The sequence below is a fragment of the Diceros bicornis genome, chromosome 8 (assembly GCF_020826845.1).
Source record: "Diceros bicornis minor isolate mBicDic1 chromosome 8, mDicBic1.mat.cur, whole genome shotgun sequence".
NCBI classification, from domain to species: Eukaryota; Metazoa; Chordata; class Mammalia; order Perissodactyla; family Rhinocerotidae; genus Diceros; species Diceros bicornis.
The window spans coordinates 63,512,245-63,532,547 of record NC_080747.1 but is presented as its reverse complement, the minus strand read 5'-3'; the positions used below and the strand labels follow the sequence as shown (position 1 = coordinate 63,532,547).

At 40.3% G+C, this 20,303-nt stretch overlaps 1 protein-coding gene across 8 annotated transcripts in view; it reads right to left on the bottom strand.

Annotated features, from left to right (window-relative positions):
- The window catches only part of FRAS1 (Fraser extracellular matrix complex subunit 1), a 420,704-nt gene that overhangs the window by 248,564 nt on the left and 151,837 nt on the right, over positions 1–20,303 (bottom strand). For all 8 annotated transcript variants that reach the window (XM_058547329.1, XM_058547330.1, XM_058547331.1 and 5 more), the window contains exons 3-6: positions 18,080–18,187; positions 11,399–11,491; positions 2,612–2,771; positions 781–914 (exon numbers count right to left, since the gene is read on the bottom strand). In XM_058547329.1, the coding sequence (XP_058403312.1) occupies positions 781–914; positions 2,612–2,771; positions 11,399–11,491; positions 18,080–18,187 (495 nt within the window). The remainder of the gene's footprint in view (positions 1–780; positions 915–2,611; positions 2,772–11,398; positions 11,492–18,079; positions 18,188–20,303) is intronic.

Below are 20,303 nucleotides of genomic sequence, written 5' to 3'. Positions count from 1 at the left end.
CATGTTACTGATTTTGTTTTATTTGACACAAAGTACTGCTCTGTATCAACTGAATGCTGGCTTCCAGCTTTTCCTTAGATCAAAAATGAGCTATTTTTCCACTGGAGGCAAACTTCTTTCATAGTTATCTGTCAACTGCCAAGGAACATCCATAGGAGCCTCTGGAAGAGTAAAAAACTATGAAATACCATGTATATCACATTTATTTGCAATTGAGTTTCTCTTCTAAATTTTCATGAAAAGCCTAGTGTTTTGAAAATCAGACCAGCTTTAAGGGAAGAACAAGATTCTACTACTTTAATGCTCTTCAGAGAAAATCCTTCAATAATTTGAGTCATTATCTTACAAGAATTAAATAGTGTACATCTGGATAATCATGTTCAAAGACAAGTATATGTCTTTAAAAACCAGACTATAGCTAAACTTTGAAAAACAATAACAAGCCTGATTATATTACTAAATTTTCCAGATGTTTCGCTTGACATCTTTGGAACATCTGCAATTGGAGCTGGCGGCTTCTCTGTGTATACCCTCAAGGCTCCGTTTCATTATGTAACAATTAGCCTAAACGGCTGGTAATTAGACCTATCTGTAGCTTCTAAGGGTAAAAGAAACGTCTCAGGGGTGGTCTTCAAAAGTATAAGGAAAACAAAACAGCCTTTGCATCCTGTTCCTAGTACTTCCGAGGCCTGCCTGACATAGTCTCAGAAGGGACTCCAAGTTCCTGAACAGTGAAGTCAACAGTCTGTGAAGGATCCACTCTGAGGCTGTCTTCCTTACCTGGTTACAAAACAGAGGCTGACACTGGGCTGTGAAGCACTGGGCAATCCCATTTCTACACACACATTTGGCACACCGACTCAAGGGCCAGTCCTCCCCATCCTGAAACACACGGCCTTCGTAGGAACAGGGTTCTGGAAAGTGAGAGAAATAAGGATTACTGGGGGAAGGCACTTGCCGATCCCAGAGCTGACTGCACAGATGTGTGGCCAGAGCAGTTACACAGGGCCTCGTGATTGGGGGTCTAGTGCAGAGTAGGGGGCCCATGCTTGGGAGTTAATACCCTGCAGTGGTTGCATGGAGTTCTTAAAGACTTTCTCTCTGAGTTCTGTAAGTGAAGTTGAGTGACACAATGTAGCGTGTGGTGGGGGTTTGGAGTCTTGGCTCACGCAGGGTCCCACCTCCCGCTGCCTCCTTGCCTCCCTCAGATGGGTTCTCAGCCTCCTGCTCCCCAATCTGCACCAGGTGAGCACTGCTACCCTCCACCCACAGCAGGAACCTGGATGCGGATGCCAGCAGATGCATGTGCCCTGGGTGCCTGTGGGGGTCTCCACCCACCCTGCAAGTATCCCCCTGCCTGAGGGCGTGTGACATTAAATAGCAAATTAAAAACATGACAGGTTGAGAAAGACCACAGAAGAAAAGAAGCTTTTTTTCCTCTCTTTTTTTTGCACAAGGAGCCCTGCATTTTAATTTTGCACCCAGCAAATTATGGAGCAGGCCCTGGCTTGATCCTCCAATCTCTCCAGGCAAAATGCTTCCAATGTCTTCCTCATGGAGGGCCAACAAGAAAGCTTCCTAAAACGTAAGAGAGGATCCCACAAACTCAGACACCCACTCTTAGCCTCTGTTGTTCAAATATTTTTACTTGCAGGGTTATGCAGCCCAAAGTAGCTGTCAGTCCCTTTCTGGTGGCTGACATCTGAAATGCACAAGGCAAGCATTCCACTCTCATCATTTCCTACGTATACTTTTTAATCCCTGGAATGGTTCTCCAGGGTAAAGGATGGCCAGGAATGGTATAACTGGGGATCAGAAAGAAACCAGGAGCCTTTTTAAAGGGAAGGGGCAAGAACAGATTATAGCTTCTAGGTGCCATTAAATAAAAGAAGAATTTTAGCTATTATATGCCAAGAGAGAACATAATGCAGCAATGACAATAATTTGTTTTTATCATTAAGTATATACTACTTAGTTATAAAAATGGAAGGGGACATATATCCCTAAAATGTAATAAGAGGAGTACTTGCACCAAGTGTGGATTCCAAGGAGAGGGCCAGAAGTGTGCCCCTGGCTTGCTGAACTTTGCCTCGGTCTGTAGGCAGGCATAATCTCCACAGGGAAGACACAATAAAAACAAGTGAAATACATGCTTCCTGCTCCACGTCTCTTGGAGAAAGATGTTATGTCATCTCAAAGACCAGCCGGCAGAATTGGTGCCAGCGATACGACATGGAGAAGTGACTTGTTCATTCTTCTCTCTGCCAAGAGGCACGAGGAACTACCTTGACCTTATGGAATCATATCAAAGGATCTTGTCCCTCCTCCCTTTCCTTCTCAGGAGCTATGAATGCAGAGGGATGCATCTGGCCAAGGCAAAATAAATAAATCAGAGAGTCGCAGAATCCCAAGTTTGGAATGGAGCTTAAAGGTTTGTTCCAGCCTCACTCTGCAACACCGCTTTCTGCCAAGCGCAAAGCTACATCTTGGTTCCAGTAAGGAACGGGATTAGGGATCTTTGAGCCACACTAAGCAAGAAAGAGAAGAGTTGGGATGTCACAAGGTAAACCTCAAAGGCAAAGAGGGTGTCTTTCTACAAGCCCGTACTCACTCCCAGGGCCCACACAGACTGGGCAGCAGCTTCCTTCAGGGATGAATTCCAGCTCCTGGTGTCCACACAACAGTGGTGGGCACTGTTGCGGAGTGCATCGGACTTCCCCATGAGTGCAAGAGCACACACTACATGGGGATGAGACCCACTCTGTCCCATGCTGTGTGTTAGGAAAAAAAAAGAAAAAGAAGGTTATTTCTAGAATATAGGCTTTCACTTGACCAAACAGAAACAAACCTTCTCTGAAACAAATGAAAGATGGAGCTCAGGAAAGGTGGAAGAAGGCTCTAGGCTTGCAAGGCTGAGACCAGGGTTTGCAATGTTCCAAGTCAGAGACCAATTAAAAAATTGAGTTTTAGGGCTGGTTCAGAGGCATAGCAATTAAGTTTGCACGCTCCACTTCGGTGGCCCAGGGTTCGCGGGTTTGGATCTCAGGCGCGGACCTACACACTGCTTATCAAGGCATGCTGTGGCGGCGTCCCATACAAAGTAGAGGAAGATGGGCACGGATGTTAGTCCCGGGCCAATCTTTCTCAGCAAAAAGAGAAGGATTGGCAATAGATGTTAGCTCAGGGCTAATCTTCCTCACAAAAAAAAAAACAAATAAATAAAAAAAATTGAAAAATTGACTTTTAAGATGTGGTGTGTGTGTGTGTATTTTATATAATACATATAATATATATAATTTTATATAATACATATAATATATATAATATATATATAATACACACACACACATACATACATACATACAATGGAATACTACTCAGCCATAAAAAAGATGAAATCTTGCCATTTGTAACAACATGGATGGACCTTGAGGATATTATGCTAAGTGAAATACGTCAGCTGGAGAAAGACAAATACTATGTGATTTCACTCATATGTGGAAGATAAACAAACACATAGATATGGAGAACAGATTGGTGGTTACCAGAGAGGAAGTGGGGTGGGGAGAGGGTGAAAAGGGTGAAGGGGCTCATGTGTATGGCGACATAGGGAAACTAGACTTTTGGTGGTGAACATGATGTAATCTACACAGAAGTCAAAATATAATGATGTTTACCTGAAATTTATATAATTTTATAAACCAGTGTGACCTCAATTTTAAAAAATTGACTTTTCTTTTTATTATTCCTAAGATTTATATTTGAAAATTTCATAAAAGCACAAAAAGAAAATAAAAATTAACACAATCTCATTATTTAAAAAATTCTATAAAGCCCAAAGTAAAATCCACACACATACACATATATCTACTGAATTCTTTCTAATGGTTATATTATTTTCAATAGCTCTCACTCTGATCCTGTGTGTTTGTTTGTGCCTTTACTTTTTACTCTGTTTAGTTCCCCTATTCACGAGCTGGCCCTCTCTCTCCCTCCCTCCCTCTCTATCTCTCTCTAAATCTCTCTCCTGTTTAAATGATCTCATGGTCCTGGGGAAAGGGTGACAGCCAGCAGGAGGCACCTGCTCCATCCAGTTCTCCCACAAACTGCAGAACTAACTCATTCCCGGTGAGGGTGCCCATCCACACACACAGAATGTTTCTTACAACGTCCCCAAAGCTAGCATTGTATCAGTGATATAACAGATTCATGTTTTGAGTTATATGATTTACTGAGTACCAAAAGTATCTAAATGAACCAGTCTCAGTTGTGACGCAGAGTGAGAGGGGGATGAACCCTGAATGTAAAAAGCTAAAAATATGCTGATTGCTTAGGCAATAGCTGTCAAAATATGTTCCCAATTGCAGAATGGAATAATGGTGGCCTTTTAAAAGATGTAGGAAAAAAATTATCTTAATGAATAAAGTTTTCCTCCTATAACATTTGCTTAAATATTGAAACCTGCTTTCTTTTGCCTCTATTAAATGTGGCATACGATGATATCTGATTCAGCACAAATCATATATAGACTTCTATTAAAAACATCACACATTCCAAGTGCTCAATCAGCTAAACATAATCTGGAGATTACAACTGTGTCACTGAGAAGCATAGAAAATAAACATCCTCTTGCTTCTCCTCAAGCCAGCATCCAGAATAATTATTCCTCTCTCTCAAACACAAAAGAACTCTGTCCTACCTAAGCAGGTCAGTACCCCTTTATTCTGCAAATTGCTGCCAGGTTACAAGCACGCCAAGTCTGACATTTTGGAATTACTAATAACCCACGCTATTATTGTAACAACAATAGTAATAGGTAGTCACATCATCCAATTATGTGGGAACCAAGTCTTCATCTTACTATCATGATCACTTTCCTTAGATGGACTCACTGGGAGCACAAGGGGGCAATAATGCGAATATGCACTGAGTTGGACGAACCAAGGATTTCCTTGGACACATGCACATTCTCAGATCCAAGCTCAGCCTTCCCTGCCTTGGGGACTACGGGTGAGGGACTAATCTTTCTAAATTTCAGCTTCCTGGTCTAACAAACTGAATGATACGACAATATCTCCTTCACTGGGTTATTAAGAGGTTAAATGAGGTAGCTAAAGAACCAGCAAGGAGGGTGCCAGGTAGGAGATGCTCAGTCGTCTCCCCTCTTTCCACTGCATGAGCTCATGGCCTTCCTTATTTTCACACCTATGCGCCAACTGCGATGGTAGGTATGTACGTGGTTGCCAAGGCCAAGTCCTCTCCTATCAATTTTTACTTCTGCTATAATTAAATATAAAATTTCAAATTTAGTACAGCATATAGATGGGCAAGTCCACAACTTGCTAATAAACCGCTGGCTAATAAAAGACAGGGGGCAATCAACCTTTATGCTTTGAAAAGCCTAAGCATAAAAGCAAGTGAAGAAAGTATAAGAGAAAAATTGATAGGTTCTGATGAGTTAAAATTTTTAAAGTCTGTCAAAAATACATTATAAACAAAATTAAAAGGCAAATGACAAACTGATTTAAAAAATTGCAAATTATATTAATCAGAACTAAACCCTAATAATATATAAAAGCATTTACAAGCAATAAGGAAAAAGAATCCCAATGGAAAAAATAGCAATAAACTTATAGAATATTCAACTTTATTAATTGCAAAGAAATATTAATTAAAATAAAATTGGATAATATTTCTTAATATCAAATATGGGAAGAATTTAAAATTCATCGTGCTGGTGCTGGTGAAGCCACAGTGGAGTGGGATCCTCCTTCACAAAGCCTTCCCTCACGCTGGCACCTGGAACAACAGCCCAGTGGGGCTACCCAAGGTAACCATACTTGAAAAGAGGCCGCACTATCCGTGATATTCCCACTGGATCTATCATTAGACACAGACAACGTAAAATTGAATTTTAATAACCACAGATGTCACTGCCTCAATATTCAAAATCTTTAGATGCTTTGACCTACTAATTTCACTTTTAAGAAGTTATCTGAAGAAAATGATCAATGATACACAAAAAAGTTTAAATACAAGGAATTTCATCTCATTATTCTTTATAGTGAAATTGAAATATTTTAGAGAAAATTGAAAGCTACCCAAATGCCTAACAATAGGCAATCATGTTCTCCAAGAGTATGCTAGGAACTATTCACAACATAATGCTATGTGAAAAAGCAATATATAAACTGTATACACAGTATAATTATAATTATGTAAAAACATATATCTATGTCTATCTATTATTTATCTAGTCATCCATCTATCGCCACTGCCACGCCTTACCCCCTAAATTGAGAGAACAGTAACAGTGGTTTTCAGAGTTTGGGGATTTCTAGAGGGTAGTTTTTCTGCTTGTATACTTTTCTATTTTCCAAATTTTCACCAATAAACATATTTTTACTCTCATCATTAGAGGGCAAATTATTCTTTAAAATATTGAAATGAATCATTTATATATCTTAAAGTAAAATATGAAGGCTGTATATAAAACATCTTGAAGTGAACTTCTTTATTCTATTAAAAATTAGGAGATTGCTTCTAAACATCTAGACGTTTCATTTCATTAAAACAAGAGCTTGTCTTTGTTACCACTAAGAACATTAACTGTCATTTCTTAAACTTTCGCAATCACACCACCTTTCAGACAGACCACAAAAATTAATTATAACAACAATCTGTCAATCACCAACGTTTTTTCATCTGTAAAATGAGAGGGCTGTATTTGCTAATCTCTTCGGTACCTTCAAGCTCTCTAATGATGTGAATCTATTATCTAACTCAAGAGACATAAATGAAGCAGGGATTCTCCCTTCACAGTAAGCTTGAGAATTATGGGAACAACAAAGAACACCGGGTGGGGAGACCACTGCTTGACGTCAGAGCCACAGAAGAAGCTCCAGATGGTGGCCCAAAGTGCACAGAGTTATGGAGAGGAATTACTCCCACCTCTTTCTCAGGCAAAAGTCACATGAGTCCTCTCCATTTTCTTTTCTTCTTCTTTTTTTTTTGGTAAGGAAGATTGTCCCTGGGCTAACATCTGTGCCCATCTTCCTCTGTTTTGTATATGGGATGCCACCACAGCATGGCTGATGAGCGGTGCGTAGGTCCATGCCTGGGATCCGAACACCAGGCCGCCAAAGCAGAGCGTGCAAACTTAACAACTAAGCCACCAGGCCGGCCCCAGTCCTCTCCATTTTTAACTCCTACTCCTATTCCTAAAACAAAGATGCCCCTCTCACCAGAGGGAGCCTAGAGATCAAGGGGTTCAGCACATGCCAATATAGATACATACAATTGTATATATTATAACATATATGTTACTTCACAGTGTTCTCTATACTCATTTACAAAAGCCTTATTTTTTATAAACGCTGTAGCAGCAAAGAGAGCTTTGTAAAATCAAAGAATAATAGCCATACAAAACAATGCTCCCACAAGACCCAGTTTTAGCTGTGCCATCTTAACCTCATTAATACCAGTTGGAAACATGAGATTTTGACACTGGGCAAAAGCGCATTCTGCAGGGATCTTCAATATATTCTTCTGCATAGCCAACTAACAAGTCAGCTTGGCTGTTGACAGTAAGTCCAAAGGAAAGATAAGGTCATAAAGTATTTGCCGGGCTTACTGACAGAACAAAAAATATAATTTTTCTTCATATAAATTGTTCCTGTTATGAAGTTATAGATACAGAATACTAAATACCTGGGAATGTTCAGTGCATATTATAATTACACCCTCTACTTTGAGGAGAACAAGGCTGCTAAATTCAATATTCATTTCCTCCCTCACACACATAAATTAGTTCTCCTTTTAGCCTCACAGACGGGCAAGGCAAGCAGACCTCTCCCTCCGCGCCCCTCTATTCAATTGGATGTGGGCACCAGGGCATTACCACCTGCCACTTTCTCTTCCAGTGAATCTTCAAGCACTATCTTCTCAGACACGACATTATCTGGTGCTGGGATTAAATTAGTACTGAGGAAAAGAAAGTGGATTAATGGTCCTCTCCCCTCACTTTCACAAGCCAATCTGTGGGGAAAAGAACAGGAGAAAAGCATTCCAACACTCTTTAGAAAAACATATTTCAGGCTTGTCTCCCTGACTGGTTGGCAAGGCTCGGCAGAGATCCAAATGCTAATTTGAAGGGATAGCTTTGGGGAGGTCATGGATGAAATAGTCCCCCAAACGCTGGCTGAAATCAGCACATGTAAACTCGCAAATAACCTGGAGTCAGCCAATAGGCTCAAGAGTTTTCCTCACTCCAGGAAAGATGTCGGGACTTGTCCTGACTTGCTGGAATGCCAGTTGTGTAAGACACTGCCTACTCTGCTGGCTAAGGAGGTCGTCTAGTGAGGCCAGGCTGTTTCCTAATGGTGGCTTCCTCCCACTGCCTGAGCTCAACCCATCCTTGACTTTCCTTTGTTTCAACCCTATTCTCCGGGGACAGTGTCACTTTAGCTGATTCCCCTCCTGCCACATTCACTCTATGCTAAAGCCTCTTTTAAATCTCTCTCGTAGGGGAAAGCTTTCACTTCAGATCACCGTTCCAAAGTCCTTAAAACATCAGGCTATTTTATAGCTACTGGGAGACAGTCTCCATAACCTGCCCTATGAGATGCAAGCCAGGGGCTAAAGAGAGAGGATTACTGCTGTTCAGCGGGAGAGGCAAGTGCTCTGGAAACTGTTTCCCAGGCAAGCCGGAAGGGCAAAAAAAGAAAGGCTCCAAGATTCAGGAAAAAACCTAGTGATGCGAGTGACAAGGTGAGACTCAGACCAAACCCAGACAAGAGTTAACACACTTAAGACAATACCATATGATTTCCTTCATTAAGTAGTAGATAATAACAACAATAAACAAACACACAGAGACAGAGATTGGATTGGTGGTTACCAGAGGGGAAGGGGGGAGGGAGGAGGGCAAAAGGGATAATTCGGCACATGTGTGTGGTGATGGGTTGTAATTAGTATTTGGGTGGTGAACATGATGTAATCTATGCAGAAATAGAAGTATAATGATGTACACCTGAAATTTATACAATGTTATAAACCAATGTTACTGCAATAAACAAAAAATTTAAAAAAAAATAAAAGAAATTAAAAAAAAAGAATATTCAGAAGGATTTGGCAAGAATCTAGGGGAAGTGAAGAAACAAAGAGAGGAAAGGACAGGAAGACAAGAAACATGATCATTTTAACTTTACTAAGACTAAAATTAGAAGATTTTGTCTTGACTTAAAAAAAAAATCATTCTTCTATCTCTATTTGAAGAAGCAGATCATTAGAGACTTTTTCCTTAAAACTATAGTTGCTGAAATTCAGCCTTTTTCTCAGTTACATCAAGGACCAGAAATATAATTTTAACATTTTGAGGGAGTACATTTTGAAAGTTGCATATGGGAAAATGATGCATGGATATATTCTTACCCAGTTTAGAGCTTTCCGTGTGATATAGTACAGCAGAAGGGTGAACTGCAAGGGAGGTGGGGAGAAGGAGGACTTTCTGAACTTCCCCAGAAAAAGTAGGAGGCCAAGTAGATTTCTAACTAACCTATTAGCACATGTTGGTCCTAGAACCACCCAGCCACACAGGTAATTGGTCAGTAAACAACATGCCCTTCGGACAAGGACATGGATTGCTTGGAGAGGGGATCTGCTTATTGTTTGAGTCCTTCAGTCATTGATGTTTATTGAGTATCTACTCTGGGAAAATTTCAGTGCTAAGTGCCGGGTTAGGTGGGAGGCAAGGAAAATCACTATAAAGACATAGAAAATATTATCGATGTTCTCAGGCATCTTAAACCAAGATGAGAAGACTGCACATGTGCACAAACATAGCATGAGAGAGCAAATGATAAGTGTCATTAGAGTGATCTATGCCAAAATTTACTGAACTCTGATTTCCCATGTCCCTGGTACCACCTCTTACTTGAGATGTCTGTTTTTCGCCAGATCCTGACTTTATTTTGGATCCTAGGTGCTCCTTCACTTGACAGATCCAGCTTGGTGTTTTTGACCTTGAAACATACACCCAGTCCAATCATTATGAACTGGCATTCTTTCCCTCACCAATCTGCCCTGCAGCACTTTCCATTTCACAGGGGACTCTCTTTTGTGGATGCAAAGTTTACACCACCCTACATAACACAGATTGAATTGAGCAGCACAGAGTGATTCGTGGTATGAAGACATTCTCAACACAGATCCTGCTTGGGTGTCTTTCAGCAACACATTGTGCAGAAGTGAAAGAAGGCTTCCTCGGGTAATTAGGAGACAGTGGCTCAAGTGAGATGATCCTGTCCCACGGGGAAAGCGCACTGTACTCACTGAGTTTTAGGTACACACACTGAATAGCAGCCTGGAGTGGATATATCAAATCCTGCTAACCTATGCTCTCTCTTGAATGGGTAGAGACACTAACTTGGGGAAAGTTTTGTATCAGGTGGAAGATGAGGATTAAAGCAAAGAGCCTCTTTCCATTACATTCAACTTCTCCTGCTGCCTCAAGATAACATTTATGTATGAGTGGAGATGAACTGTATCAATTTTATATTCATAATTTCTATTATAAACCTTGCAATGGTACTTTTTAATCAGTACTTAATATCTCTAAATTAATCCTAAAGGATCTGGAATGAGAAAATATAATAAAGAACTTTAGGATTAATTTCTAGTACAGTGGTTGTAACTGGGAGTAGGTGAACATTTTGCCCATTGGGGGAAATTTCACCATGTCTGCAGACATTTCTGGTTGTCAGGACCGGGGAGTGCTACTAGCATTAGTGAGTAGAAGCCAAGGGTGCTGCTAAATATCCTACAATGCATAGGACGGCCCCTACAACAAAGCCTACAATGTCAAGTGCTGAAATTTAGAAACTCAATCCTAATGGAAAGAGCTCTGAATCAGAAGTAAGACCAGGGTTCTAGGTCAAGGTGTACCACTTATTAGTAATATGACATTGGGCAAGTGCCTTAAGCTCTTTGCAATTCAACTTTTTCATCTTTAACATGGAAGTAATAACATCTGATCTACTCACCCACTTAGGGTTGTTTGTAACTATCAAGTGAAAAAAAGGATGTGGTATACAAAGGCAAGGTGGTACTTTCATTATTCAGCATCACAACCTCCTCATCATCAACATTCTTAGACTACCCTTTATACACACACAAATTCAACCTACAAATATTTATGTAGGGCCTATGGAATAAATAGGACAGTTTTAATCTTATTCGGGAAACCTAAATGCCCACGGAAAGTCAAATGAGCTTCAGCTCCTCCACAGCTCCGAAAAAGGGGAAAAAAACCTCTCTTGTCAACACAAGGTTAGCATTGAGCTTTCCCCTGTCAATGATCTACAGGCGCAGAATCAACCGTGGGTCAGAAAACACTTACCGCATGGATTTTCCCTTCATGACGGCAAGATCCGGGAGTCCTCAACGCACACTCAGGGCAGCACTGGTTGGCGGCTATTTGAAGCACTCCTCCCTGAGCATTTAAAGACAGCTCAGTGTAAAACAGCAGCAGCAAACACAGCCACAATAGTTCATCGGATCCCAAGTCATCTCGGAGGCACTAAGGCTCATGAGTTTCCACAGGTGACAACAATAGACAGGATAAACCAAATAAACTAACAAAAAGGATTCCTTCTGTCAAGATGAACTTCTCTCAATGTTAAATGAACCCCATTGTGAAAGTAATTTCCTTGAAAATTGTCTACATCTTTTCACACGTAATGAAGTGAAGACTTTTATTCACTAGAAATGCTCCATCTGAGAAGATTTGAGTGGGGGGTGGCCCCAGAGCTGGTAGGTCTCCAGCTATCCTATAGATAGCTATACCTACAGCCAGTGGAGGAGAGCTGATGCTCACTTTTACCTGGACAAAGAGTAGCAAGGCACATGGGGCAGCAGACTAAAGGACAAAGCAGGAGAGGAAACAGCATCGTTGTGGAGGAATCTCATGTACTGTGGGGAGCTGGTAGAAGGCCCGGGCTCCTGTAAAGACCCACATTGTTTTTCAAGGTTTCTGTAATTGCAAATGTGTTTCCTATCAAGGGAATGTGAAACCCAGGATTTATTGGGAAGCTGTCACATTAACTAACCATCCATTTGCCACTGTGAAGAACCCATTTATCTAAGAGATTAAAACTATGGAGCAAAGAGCATACGTTTGTCTTTGGTGCCCAGAGATTCTTCTCTTAGATCCTCTGACTCATCTTTCTCCTCCACTAGATATCTTTGCATTTCCTTAAGTCTAGAGATGTGGCAGAATGGGCAATGAGTATTTTCACCAAAATGGTAGGAGACCCCGCATTAGCCAGGAAACCACAACTTGTCCACAGAATAACAGTCGCCAAAGAATTCAGCCAATAGAATGAAAAAAAAAATTCTGTGTGTATTAATGTTTCTTTGTTATTTTGGGCTGCTTCCATTAAAAAAAAATTATACCTATAAGAGAATTTTAATTTTATGTAACTGCATCCACAAAAGTGGGTGAGAAATAGGACTAAGATTTTACAATTGTTAGCCCACTAAACAGATAAACATACCAGTAACAGTGATCACCAAATTCTTCCTATTTGCTTGGTAAAGAATAAAACACAGATGGGATTTTATAAAATTGTACATATTAAGCAAGATTAATGATTTTTCAGAAAAATGCCCTCTAAACCCCAAGAGGGAACTATTTTTGTCTAATTTCCACTAAGATAGTAAATGTAGAAACTACACGAGCCTAATTTTCCACTAAGAATTTCACACAGATAGAAAATGAGATAATCCAAATGTTGTTTATATTCTAACATGGAAGCAGAAAGCGAGAGAGAAAGGCAGGTAAAATGGAAGACTTCAAAGGATATTTTATGCTCCCAAATTAGTTTTCTTTGTTTTATATAAAAACTAATTTTCAGATTTGGTCTTCAAAGCCCATTTCATAAACATAATATTCTTTATCTGTGAGTGGCAGTGGCAGTGGGGTTGGGGGTCCTCATCTTGAGTCTATCCATTGAACTTACGGTAGAACATGAAAGAGGTGATTTGAGGCTAAAGGAAGAGAAAAGAATTTGCACGTGGGTGCTTAGAAAGGGAGTGACAGGGAGCTCTTGCTACCTAACCATGTAACCTTGCATAGCTTTGTGAGCTGTGAGCTACACGAAACACATAAGACTATTGTCCCTACAGGCTTTGCATTGGGGAGCATTGAGAAGTGGCCGCATGGGCAAGAGACATCAATGAAGATGGGGGAGCTGGGCAAGATTACTTGCCTAGGATCTAGAAGAACCAACTAACAATAATTATGATGATAATTTGATAATTATACCTAACACTTATTAAGTACTTATAATAGCCAGGTACTCTTCTCTGTGTGTATCTACGTATATATGTGTGTATATATATATATATATATGTATATACATGTGTATAAATATATGTAATTTAATTCTCACAACTTCTCAGTTAAATACTATTATTATCCGCATTGAGGCTTGCAGCCGAAATGCCACCATGTAATACAGTGTTTGTTGGCATGGCATTGTCCTCTATGCATTTGTCCTCTATGCATTGTTGTCTATGTCCTCTATGAATCTGAGCCTTCTAGCCTTTAGCTCTCTCTCACCCTCACTCCCACTCATCTTCTCATCTCCTTCAGAGATCCTTGAGCACTTCTTTTCCTTGCAGTCATTTAGCCCCTAGTTGGCTGTGTTTTCCTATTCATGTTAGCCTCAATGCCCAACACTTCCTGCAACTCTATTCTTTCTCTCTGTTAATATGGCAGAATCCCAATCTTGGATCTATTCCACAATTTGCCTTATCTTCTTTTATACCTGGCTAGTAAGCACTGCTGAGAAAATCATTCCACCATGCAGCATGGTACTCCCACAGGTTCATGGTCTCTTCTTCTCGTGGGCCCTTAACACCACCCACAAATTTTTTACCTTGACGTTAGTCAATCCCTTTCTCCCCTCAGTGACATCTCCTAACACTCACTACTTTCTTCCAGCCCCCAACTGAACCTCAAAGGCTTCATAAAGTAAGCTCATTAGGTATGAATTACTTGAGTATCCTGTCCGTTTTCTTACTCACAAATTTAACTATATCCATCCACGGATCTTTCTTTCCACTCTTGAGAATGAGGTTGTCCTCCCCACCCTTTGCTCTGGATCTCATACACTCTGTTCTCCAAAAACCACTCCTTCTAATTTGTTCATTCTCTCTCTCTGTCACTCCTCCTATCCCACCCCCCATATCTTCAACTTCTCTCTCTCTTCTAGGTCATTCCCCTTTCCCTCCTAAGGGAATGTCTCTCTCATGCTAATATCAAAAACCAAAACCAAAACAAAATCTTCCCCCTTCCCTTATTTGGCCATTCTACAAATATGGACTGAGCGTCTTCTATGTGCCACACACTATGCTGTTTGATGGACTGCAATAGTGAAGAAGACAGGGTTCCTGCTCTCAAAAAGCTAAGCGTCTGGAGGAAGAAGCAGACAAACAGGCATTGCAGTCTGGTCAGGGCTATAACAAGGGTAAGCACACAGCGCCGTGGCAGCACACAGGAGGCGCGATGGTTGGGGATGGGAGGTTCAAAGAAACTTCACAGATGTAGTGGTATCTGCCTAATGTCCCCTTTCTGTCCTTCCATTCTCAGAGTAGTCTTTACTTGGCTTCCTTTCCGCACTTTCTATTCACTTCTCAAACCTCTGCAATACAGCTTCCACTCCCGCCACTCCACTGACACCAACTTCAGTGCGGCCACCAGTGGCCTACATGTTGTCAAATCCAGCGGATCATATTAAATTATGCTCCCTCTTACACCTTCACCTGTGATCAACATTTTTGCTACAAACTCCTGGAAACTCTCTACTTTCCTGGCTACCATAATGCTGCCTTCTTCTCTGACCATTTCTTACCTCTTACGTCTCTGACCATGTATGTCATCTTAATCTTCCTAAGGTCCCTCTCTTATGTACACCTCCTGTAAATGACTGTGTTCCCCGAATTCCATCCTTGATCTTGTACTCTTTCTTCACAACATCTCCTTGGATGAGCTCATTAATTCTAAAGGTTTGCACTACCAGCTATATGCTAATGATACCCACATTACATCTCCAACCTTGTCTTCTCCTCTGAGTTTTAGACTCATATATCCAGCTGCTTTTTGACATATCCACCTGGCTCTTCCATTCAAACTCAACATTCCTCAAAGTGAAATCATCATTTTCCTCCCAGATGGGATGCTTTTCCTCATTCTCCTATATTCTCAATATCAGTTTGTGGCTCGAGCCATAAATATGAACAGTCATCTCTTCTTGTCCTCTCCCTCACCCTCCTACCTTCATCCAGTTCTGCTGATTTATCCTCTAAATATTTCTGGAGCCTGCCCTTTCCTCTTGATCCCTACGCTATCGGTGCTGTGATTTAGTTACTCATCCTCTCATCTGGATTATTCTCGCAGCCTCTGAACTGATCCACTCATTTCTAACATTATGCATTATCTTTGAAAAGTCAGAGAGATCTTTCTAAATGAAAAGCTGGCCATTCTACCCACATGCCTGAAAACTCAATTAGTATTCTATCATCTTAAAAACAAAATTCCAAGCTCCATAGTACAGCATACAAAGCTTTCCATAACCTTGAACTTACCATCTCTCTAGCCTCATCTCTCATTCATTCATTCAGTCTGTCAAAAAATATTTATTGAGCGCCTACCATGTGTCAGGTGCTATTGTAGGTGCTAAGGATACACAGTGAATAAAAGAGACGGTAAACAAGAAATATCAGTAAAATATAGAGTATGTCAGACAGCAGTTAGTGCCAAGAAGAAAAATAAAGCATGGAAGAGGGATAGGAAATGTGTAGTAAGGGGTGAAGATTTGCAATTTTAAATAGACGGGCATTCAGGAAAAACTTTAAAGAAGTAAAGGATTAAGCCATATATATATATATATATATATATATATATATATATATATATATATATGGAGAAAAAACAAATTTCAGTGGGAGCAGCAGAGCAAAAAGGCCCTAATGGCAGAAGTGTGTCTGGCATACCCAGAGAAGAGCAAGCAGGCTTGGTGTCTGAAGCAGAGCAAGGAAGGGAGAGAATAGTCAATTAACTAGAGGAGCACAGTTGTACCTTAAAGGACATTGTGAGGAATTACTCTAAGCAAGAAGAGAATCCATTGAAAGCCACTATAGGGATTTAAATAGAGAAGCAATACGATCTGCCTTAAATTTTAATAGGATCACCCTGGCTGCTGTAATAAGATTACAGTGAAAAAGGCAGGTACAGAAACAGTGAAAGAAGTTAAGAGGTGACTGAGAATGCAGGCAAAAGATGGTAATAGGCAGAAACAGAGTAAGAGCAGAGAAGCTGCATATGGAATGTACTGTTTTATGAAGAGCTGGGGATTTGCTAATGTCCTAGATGTGGGATGTGAGAGAAGGTGGAGAGTTGAGGATGATGCTAAGTTTTCTGGCCTGAGCAACTGGAAGAAGGGAGTTGCCATGTACTAAGATGAAAAAAATTAAGAGATGAACAAATTAGGAAGGAAGAAAATCACATTTGATATAGAACAAGAGTTAGAAACTTTTTCTGTAAAAGGCCAGATAGTAAATATTTGAGCCTCTGGGGGCCACATAAGGTCTACATCTCAACTCTACAACTCTGCCATTGTAGTGCAAAAGCAGCCATAGACAATACATAAACAAATGAGTATGCCTATGTTTCAATAAAACTTTATTTAGGGGCAATGAAATTTGATTTCATATAATTTTCATGTCAAGAAATATTGTTCTCTCCTGATTTTTTTCAACTATTTAAAAATGTAAAAACCATTCTTTGTTCATAGGTCATACAAAAAACAAGTAGGTCAGATTTAGTCTGCTGACCCCTAGTATAGAACATTCAGTTTCCAGCAACACAATCTGTCTTTTAACATTTAACTCAGGGCTTCTTCTACAATACCACAAGTATTCATGAGAAGTGGAGGAGGGCATGTCTTCGTGGCCTGTACATGACAGGCTCAGATTCTGACATGAATTACTCAGCAAGCTAAATAGAGATCTTTTAGGAGTATTTACTCCATAAAATAGAAAGCCCCATAAAATACAATAAAATATTATCAAATTTACCAACAGTTGATGTACATCCAGCTTCTCAGAAATATACCTATGCAGAAATTGAGAAGTATACTTATACAGAACCCTCACTCCAATGTCAGAAACAAACAAAAACTTATTAGCATTAGAAGGCATAAAGGCTCAAGATTAATCATTATAGGGGGAGGGAGAAAACTAGAAAAAGAAACTGTGCTTGTGAAATTGACAGAATGCTTTTTAAAGGAAATAATTGGTCTTCTCCAGGGAATTTCAAATGTTCAAATTTGAAGCTTAAGCTTTTTTTCTTTAATAGATTCACTTTAAAAAGAAAAGAGTCAGCACCTGGAAAAAAAATATTCTAACAGAATAGAGGTGTAGTCAGAGAAAACTGAAAATTTTTAACGAAGGAGAACGGAGGAAGTATCCCTCATACACTTGGTCAACCACAAGATTTCTTTTTTCCCCAGGAGCCCAATGGCAGCACAATACTACAATCAGTGGCAGAATGAACAATGTTTTTAGAAAATCATCTTCAAGAAGTGAATCTTGGCTTTCAATGCATTCAATGGCTTGTAAATGTTGTGGTTAGTATCAGTAGCTTTGGCACCTGTTAGACCTGGGGAAAACCTCTGGGCAATGGTTTATTAATTGCATAATTATGGTTAAGTTGCTTAAAATTTCCAGGCTTCACTTTCACTTCATCTGTAAAGTGGGGATAAAGATACCTACCCAACATAATATTGAACGGGATAACATTTGTAAACCTTTAACTGAGTGCCTAGTCTAGAGTAAATTCTCAATAAACAAATTAAGATATTCTTAGATATGATACGTTAAAATTCTCTCCCGCATTTCATAAAGCTTTCAATTAGAGATTGAGATAAATGTCAAAGCCAGACAAATGAAAAGATGCAAAAACCCTACCCTTCACTGACTTTACCAATACACGTAGGATACAATCAGGATACCATACCTTCTCAAAGGCACACTGAGGGTTCCTGCAAACAGCAGGTTTGCAGATAACAATATTGCCATGGCAACGGCAGTTCTGGCATGAATCGGGCTTCCAAATTGTGGCATCCTGCAAAGATGCATAAGCTCTGAGTTAAAAACTGATCAGTCAAGGTATGAGCACACAAAAGCAGCACCATCAACAGCCCCACAGCCTGGACAATTAAAAGGCAAAGGAAAGTCACAGACACACACAGTGCTTGCTGGGCACTGATTAAACCTCGAGGGGCAATAAAAGCAGTATAATCCATTTCACCACAGTCAACCTGTGTAGCCAAAGATAAGGGCACGCAGCAGAGAGTTGTCAATACCCAGAGTAAAAACCATGGATCGGCCTGAAACCTCAGGAGGACAAGCTGCTCCCTGACTTTAAGTTTCTCTTTGCTGTTAACTAGCAGAAAGCATCGGAGCATGTTGCAAGGAAAATGACACTTGGACTAGCACTAATCAGCATCCTACAAGCAGCATTTACCAGTAGATACTATCAGCACCTCAGACTTCACTTTCCAGCACTTTGATACTAACTCCGTACTCTAATGGTCATCAGAAACAAGAAGGGCTTGAGTAAGTAATTCAATATTTTTAAGGCAGATCAACCAACACATTGAGTGGCTATTATGTGTCCAGATGTATGCTAGGCATATTGGGTACAAAGGAAGCATACATACGGGCACCATCCATAAGGATCTCACAAATTATTTTGGATCATTAACACGAGGGTATTAATTAAACATAAATTGATGACACTATGTTAGTTCTCAGTAAATTGGAAAGGAAAGTAATGGTCATAAACAGAAAAGTGAAACTGGGATCAGCACAGAAAGGTCTTAGAAATTTTTTTCCTATTTCCCACCGTCCATCATATTGAATCCGTATTTCAATCGTGCCCCATTTTGAAGTAACTTTGAACGCAACTATCACGTAGACCCCACAGAGACCTATTTCTGTCCTTTGAAAAGCTGCTCTGTTGACTTCGAATTGCTGCGGTAAAGACACCATAGACTGTACTGAAATCCATTTTCCCAGAGACTTCCTAACCCAAATTCCTATTTTATATGGGTTGAAAACAGCCATACTGTTTGGTTGAGTTTTAAACACTAAGCCTCTTTTTAGAGTATTGTTCATGTTGTTCTTTGGTTTAAAACTATTCTGTGGCTCATTTTTACCTCTCATGGAAAGATGCCCCAAAATCTGGCACTCGTCTCTCTCCCTATCCTCGGCAAATTCCACAGTCCTGAGACTTCCATCCCTCCACTCAAGTTGGTCAAACCATTGGACAGCCCCACCCTCCCTTATCTGGTCTCACAAGTCACCCTCCTCCTGACATCCCCATTCTTCCCTGACTCCTCCAGAGACAGTTGTAAATCAACATGCTTCTTTCAAACCTCAACCTCAAGGTTGAATTATTTCCTAATCCTTAACCCTGCGCACTGCACCCCCAACTCAGGTGCACTCTTCACCACTTCTCTGTGACCCCACTGTTTCCCGCACACACTGTCAGGCTTTATTGCACTCATTTACATTTCTGCTAGCCTTGCTGGACCAGACTGTAAGCTCCTCAAAGTAGGCACTGACCTTGGCCCAGTACGTCCTTCACTGTATGTCCTTCATAAACCAAGCATTCACATTTCATAAGTTGCCTAGTGAAAGCTTTTTCCTTCTTTCTAAACTTTCTCATTTGAAGTGCTACTAAAATACTTTAGTGGGGAGTAAGAGAAGTTTCGAAGTTCCCAATGGAGTCCTCAGAACATTAGCGTTCGACTTGAACTGGGATGAGCTGGGAAACAGGTGGATGCTAGCCACAGATGCTTTCACACAAAAGGCAGAAACCATATGTGATGGTTAATGTTATGTGTCAACTTGGCCAGGCTATGGTGCCCAGTTGTTTGATCAAACACCAGCCTAGTTGTTGCTGTAAAGGTATTTTGCAGATGTGATTAACATTTACAATCAGTTGTTAAGTAAAGGAGATTACTCTAGATAATATGGATGAAGTTAAAGGCCTTAAGAGCAAAAATTGAGGTTTCCTAGAGAAGGACTTCAGCCTCAAGACTGTAACATAGAAATTCTGCCTGAGTTTCTAGGCTACCAGCCTGCCCCACAAATTTCAAAATTTCAGACTTAAGACTACAACTTCAACTCTTGCCTGAATTTCCAGCCTACCCGCCTGCCCTTTAGATTTCAAA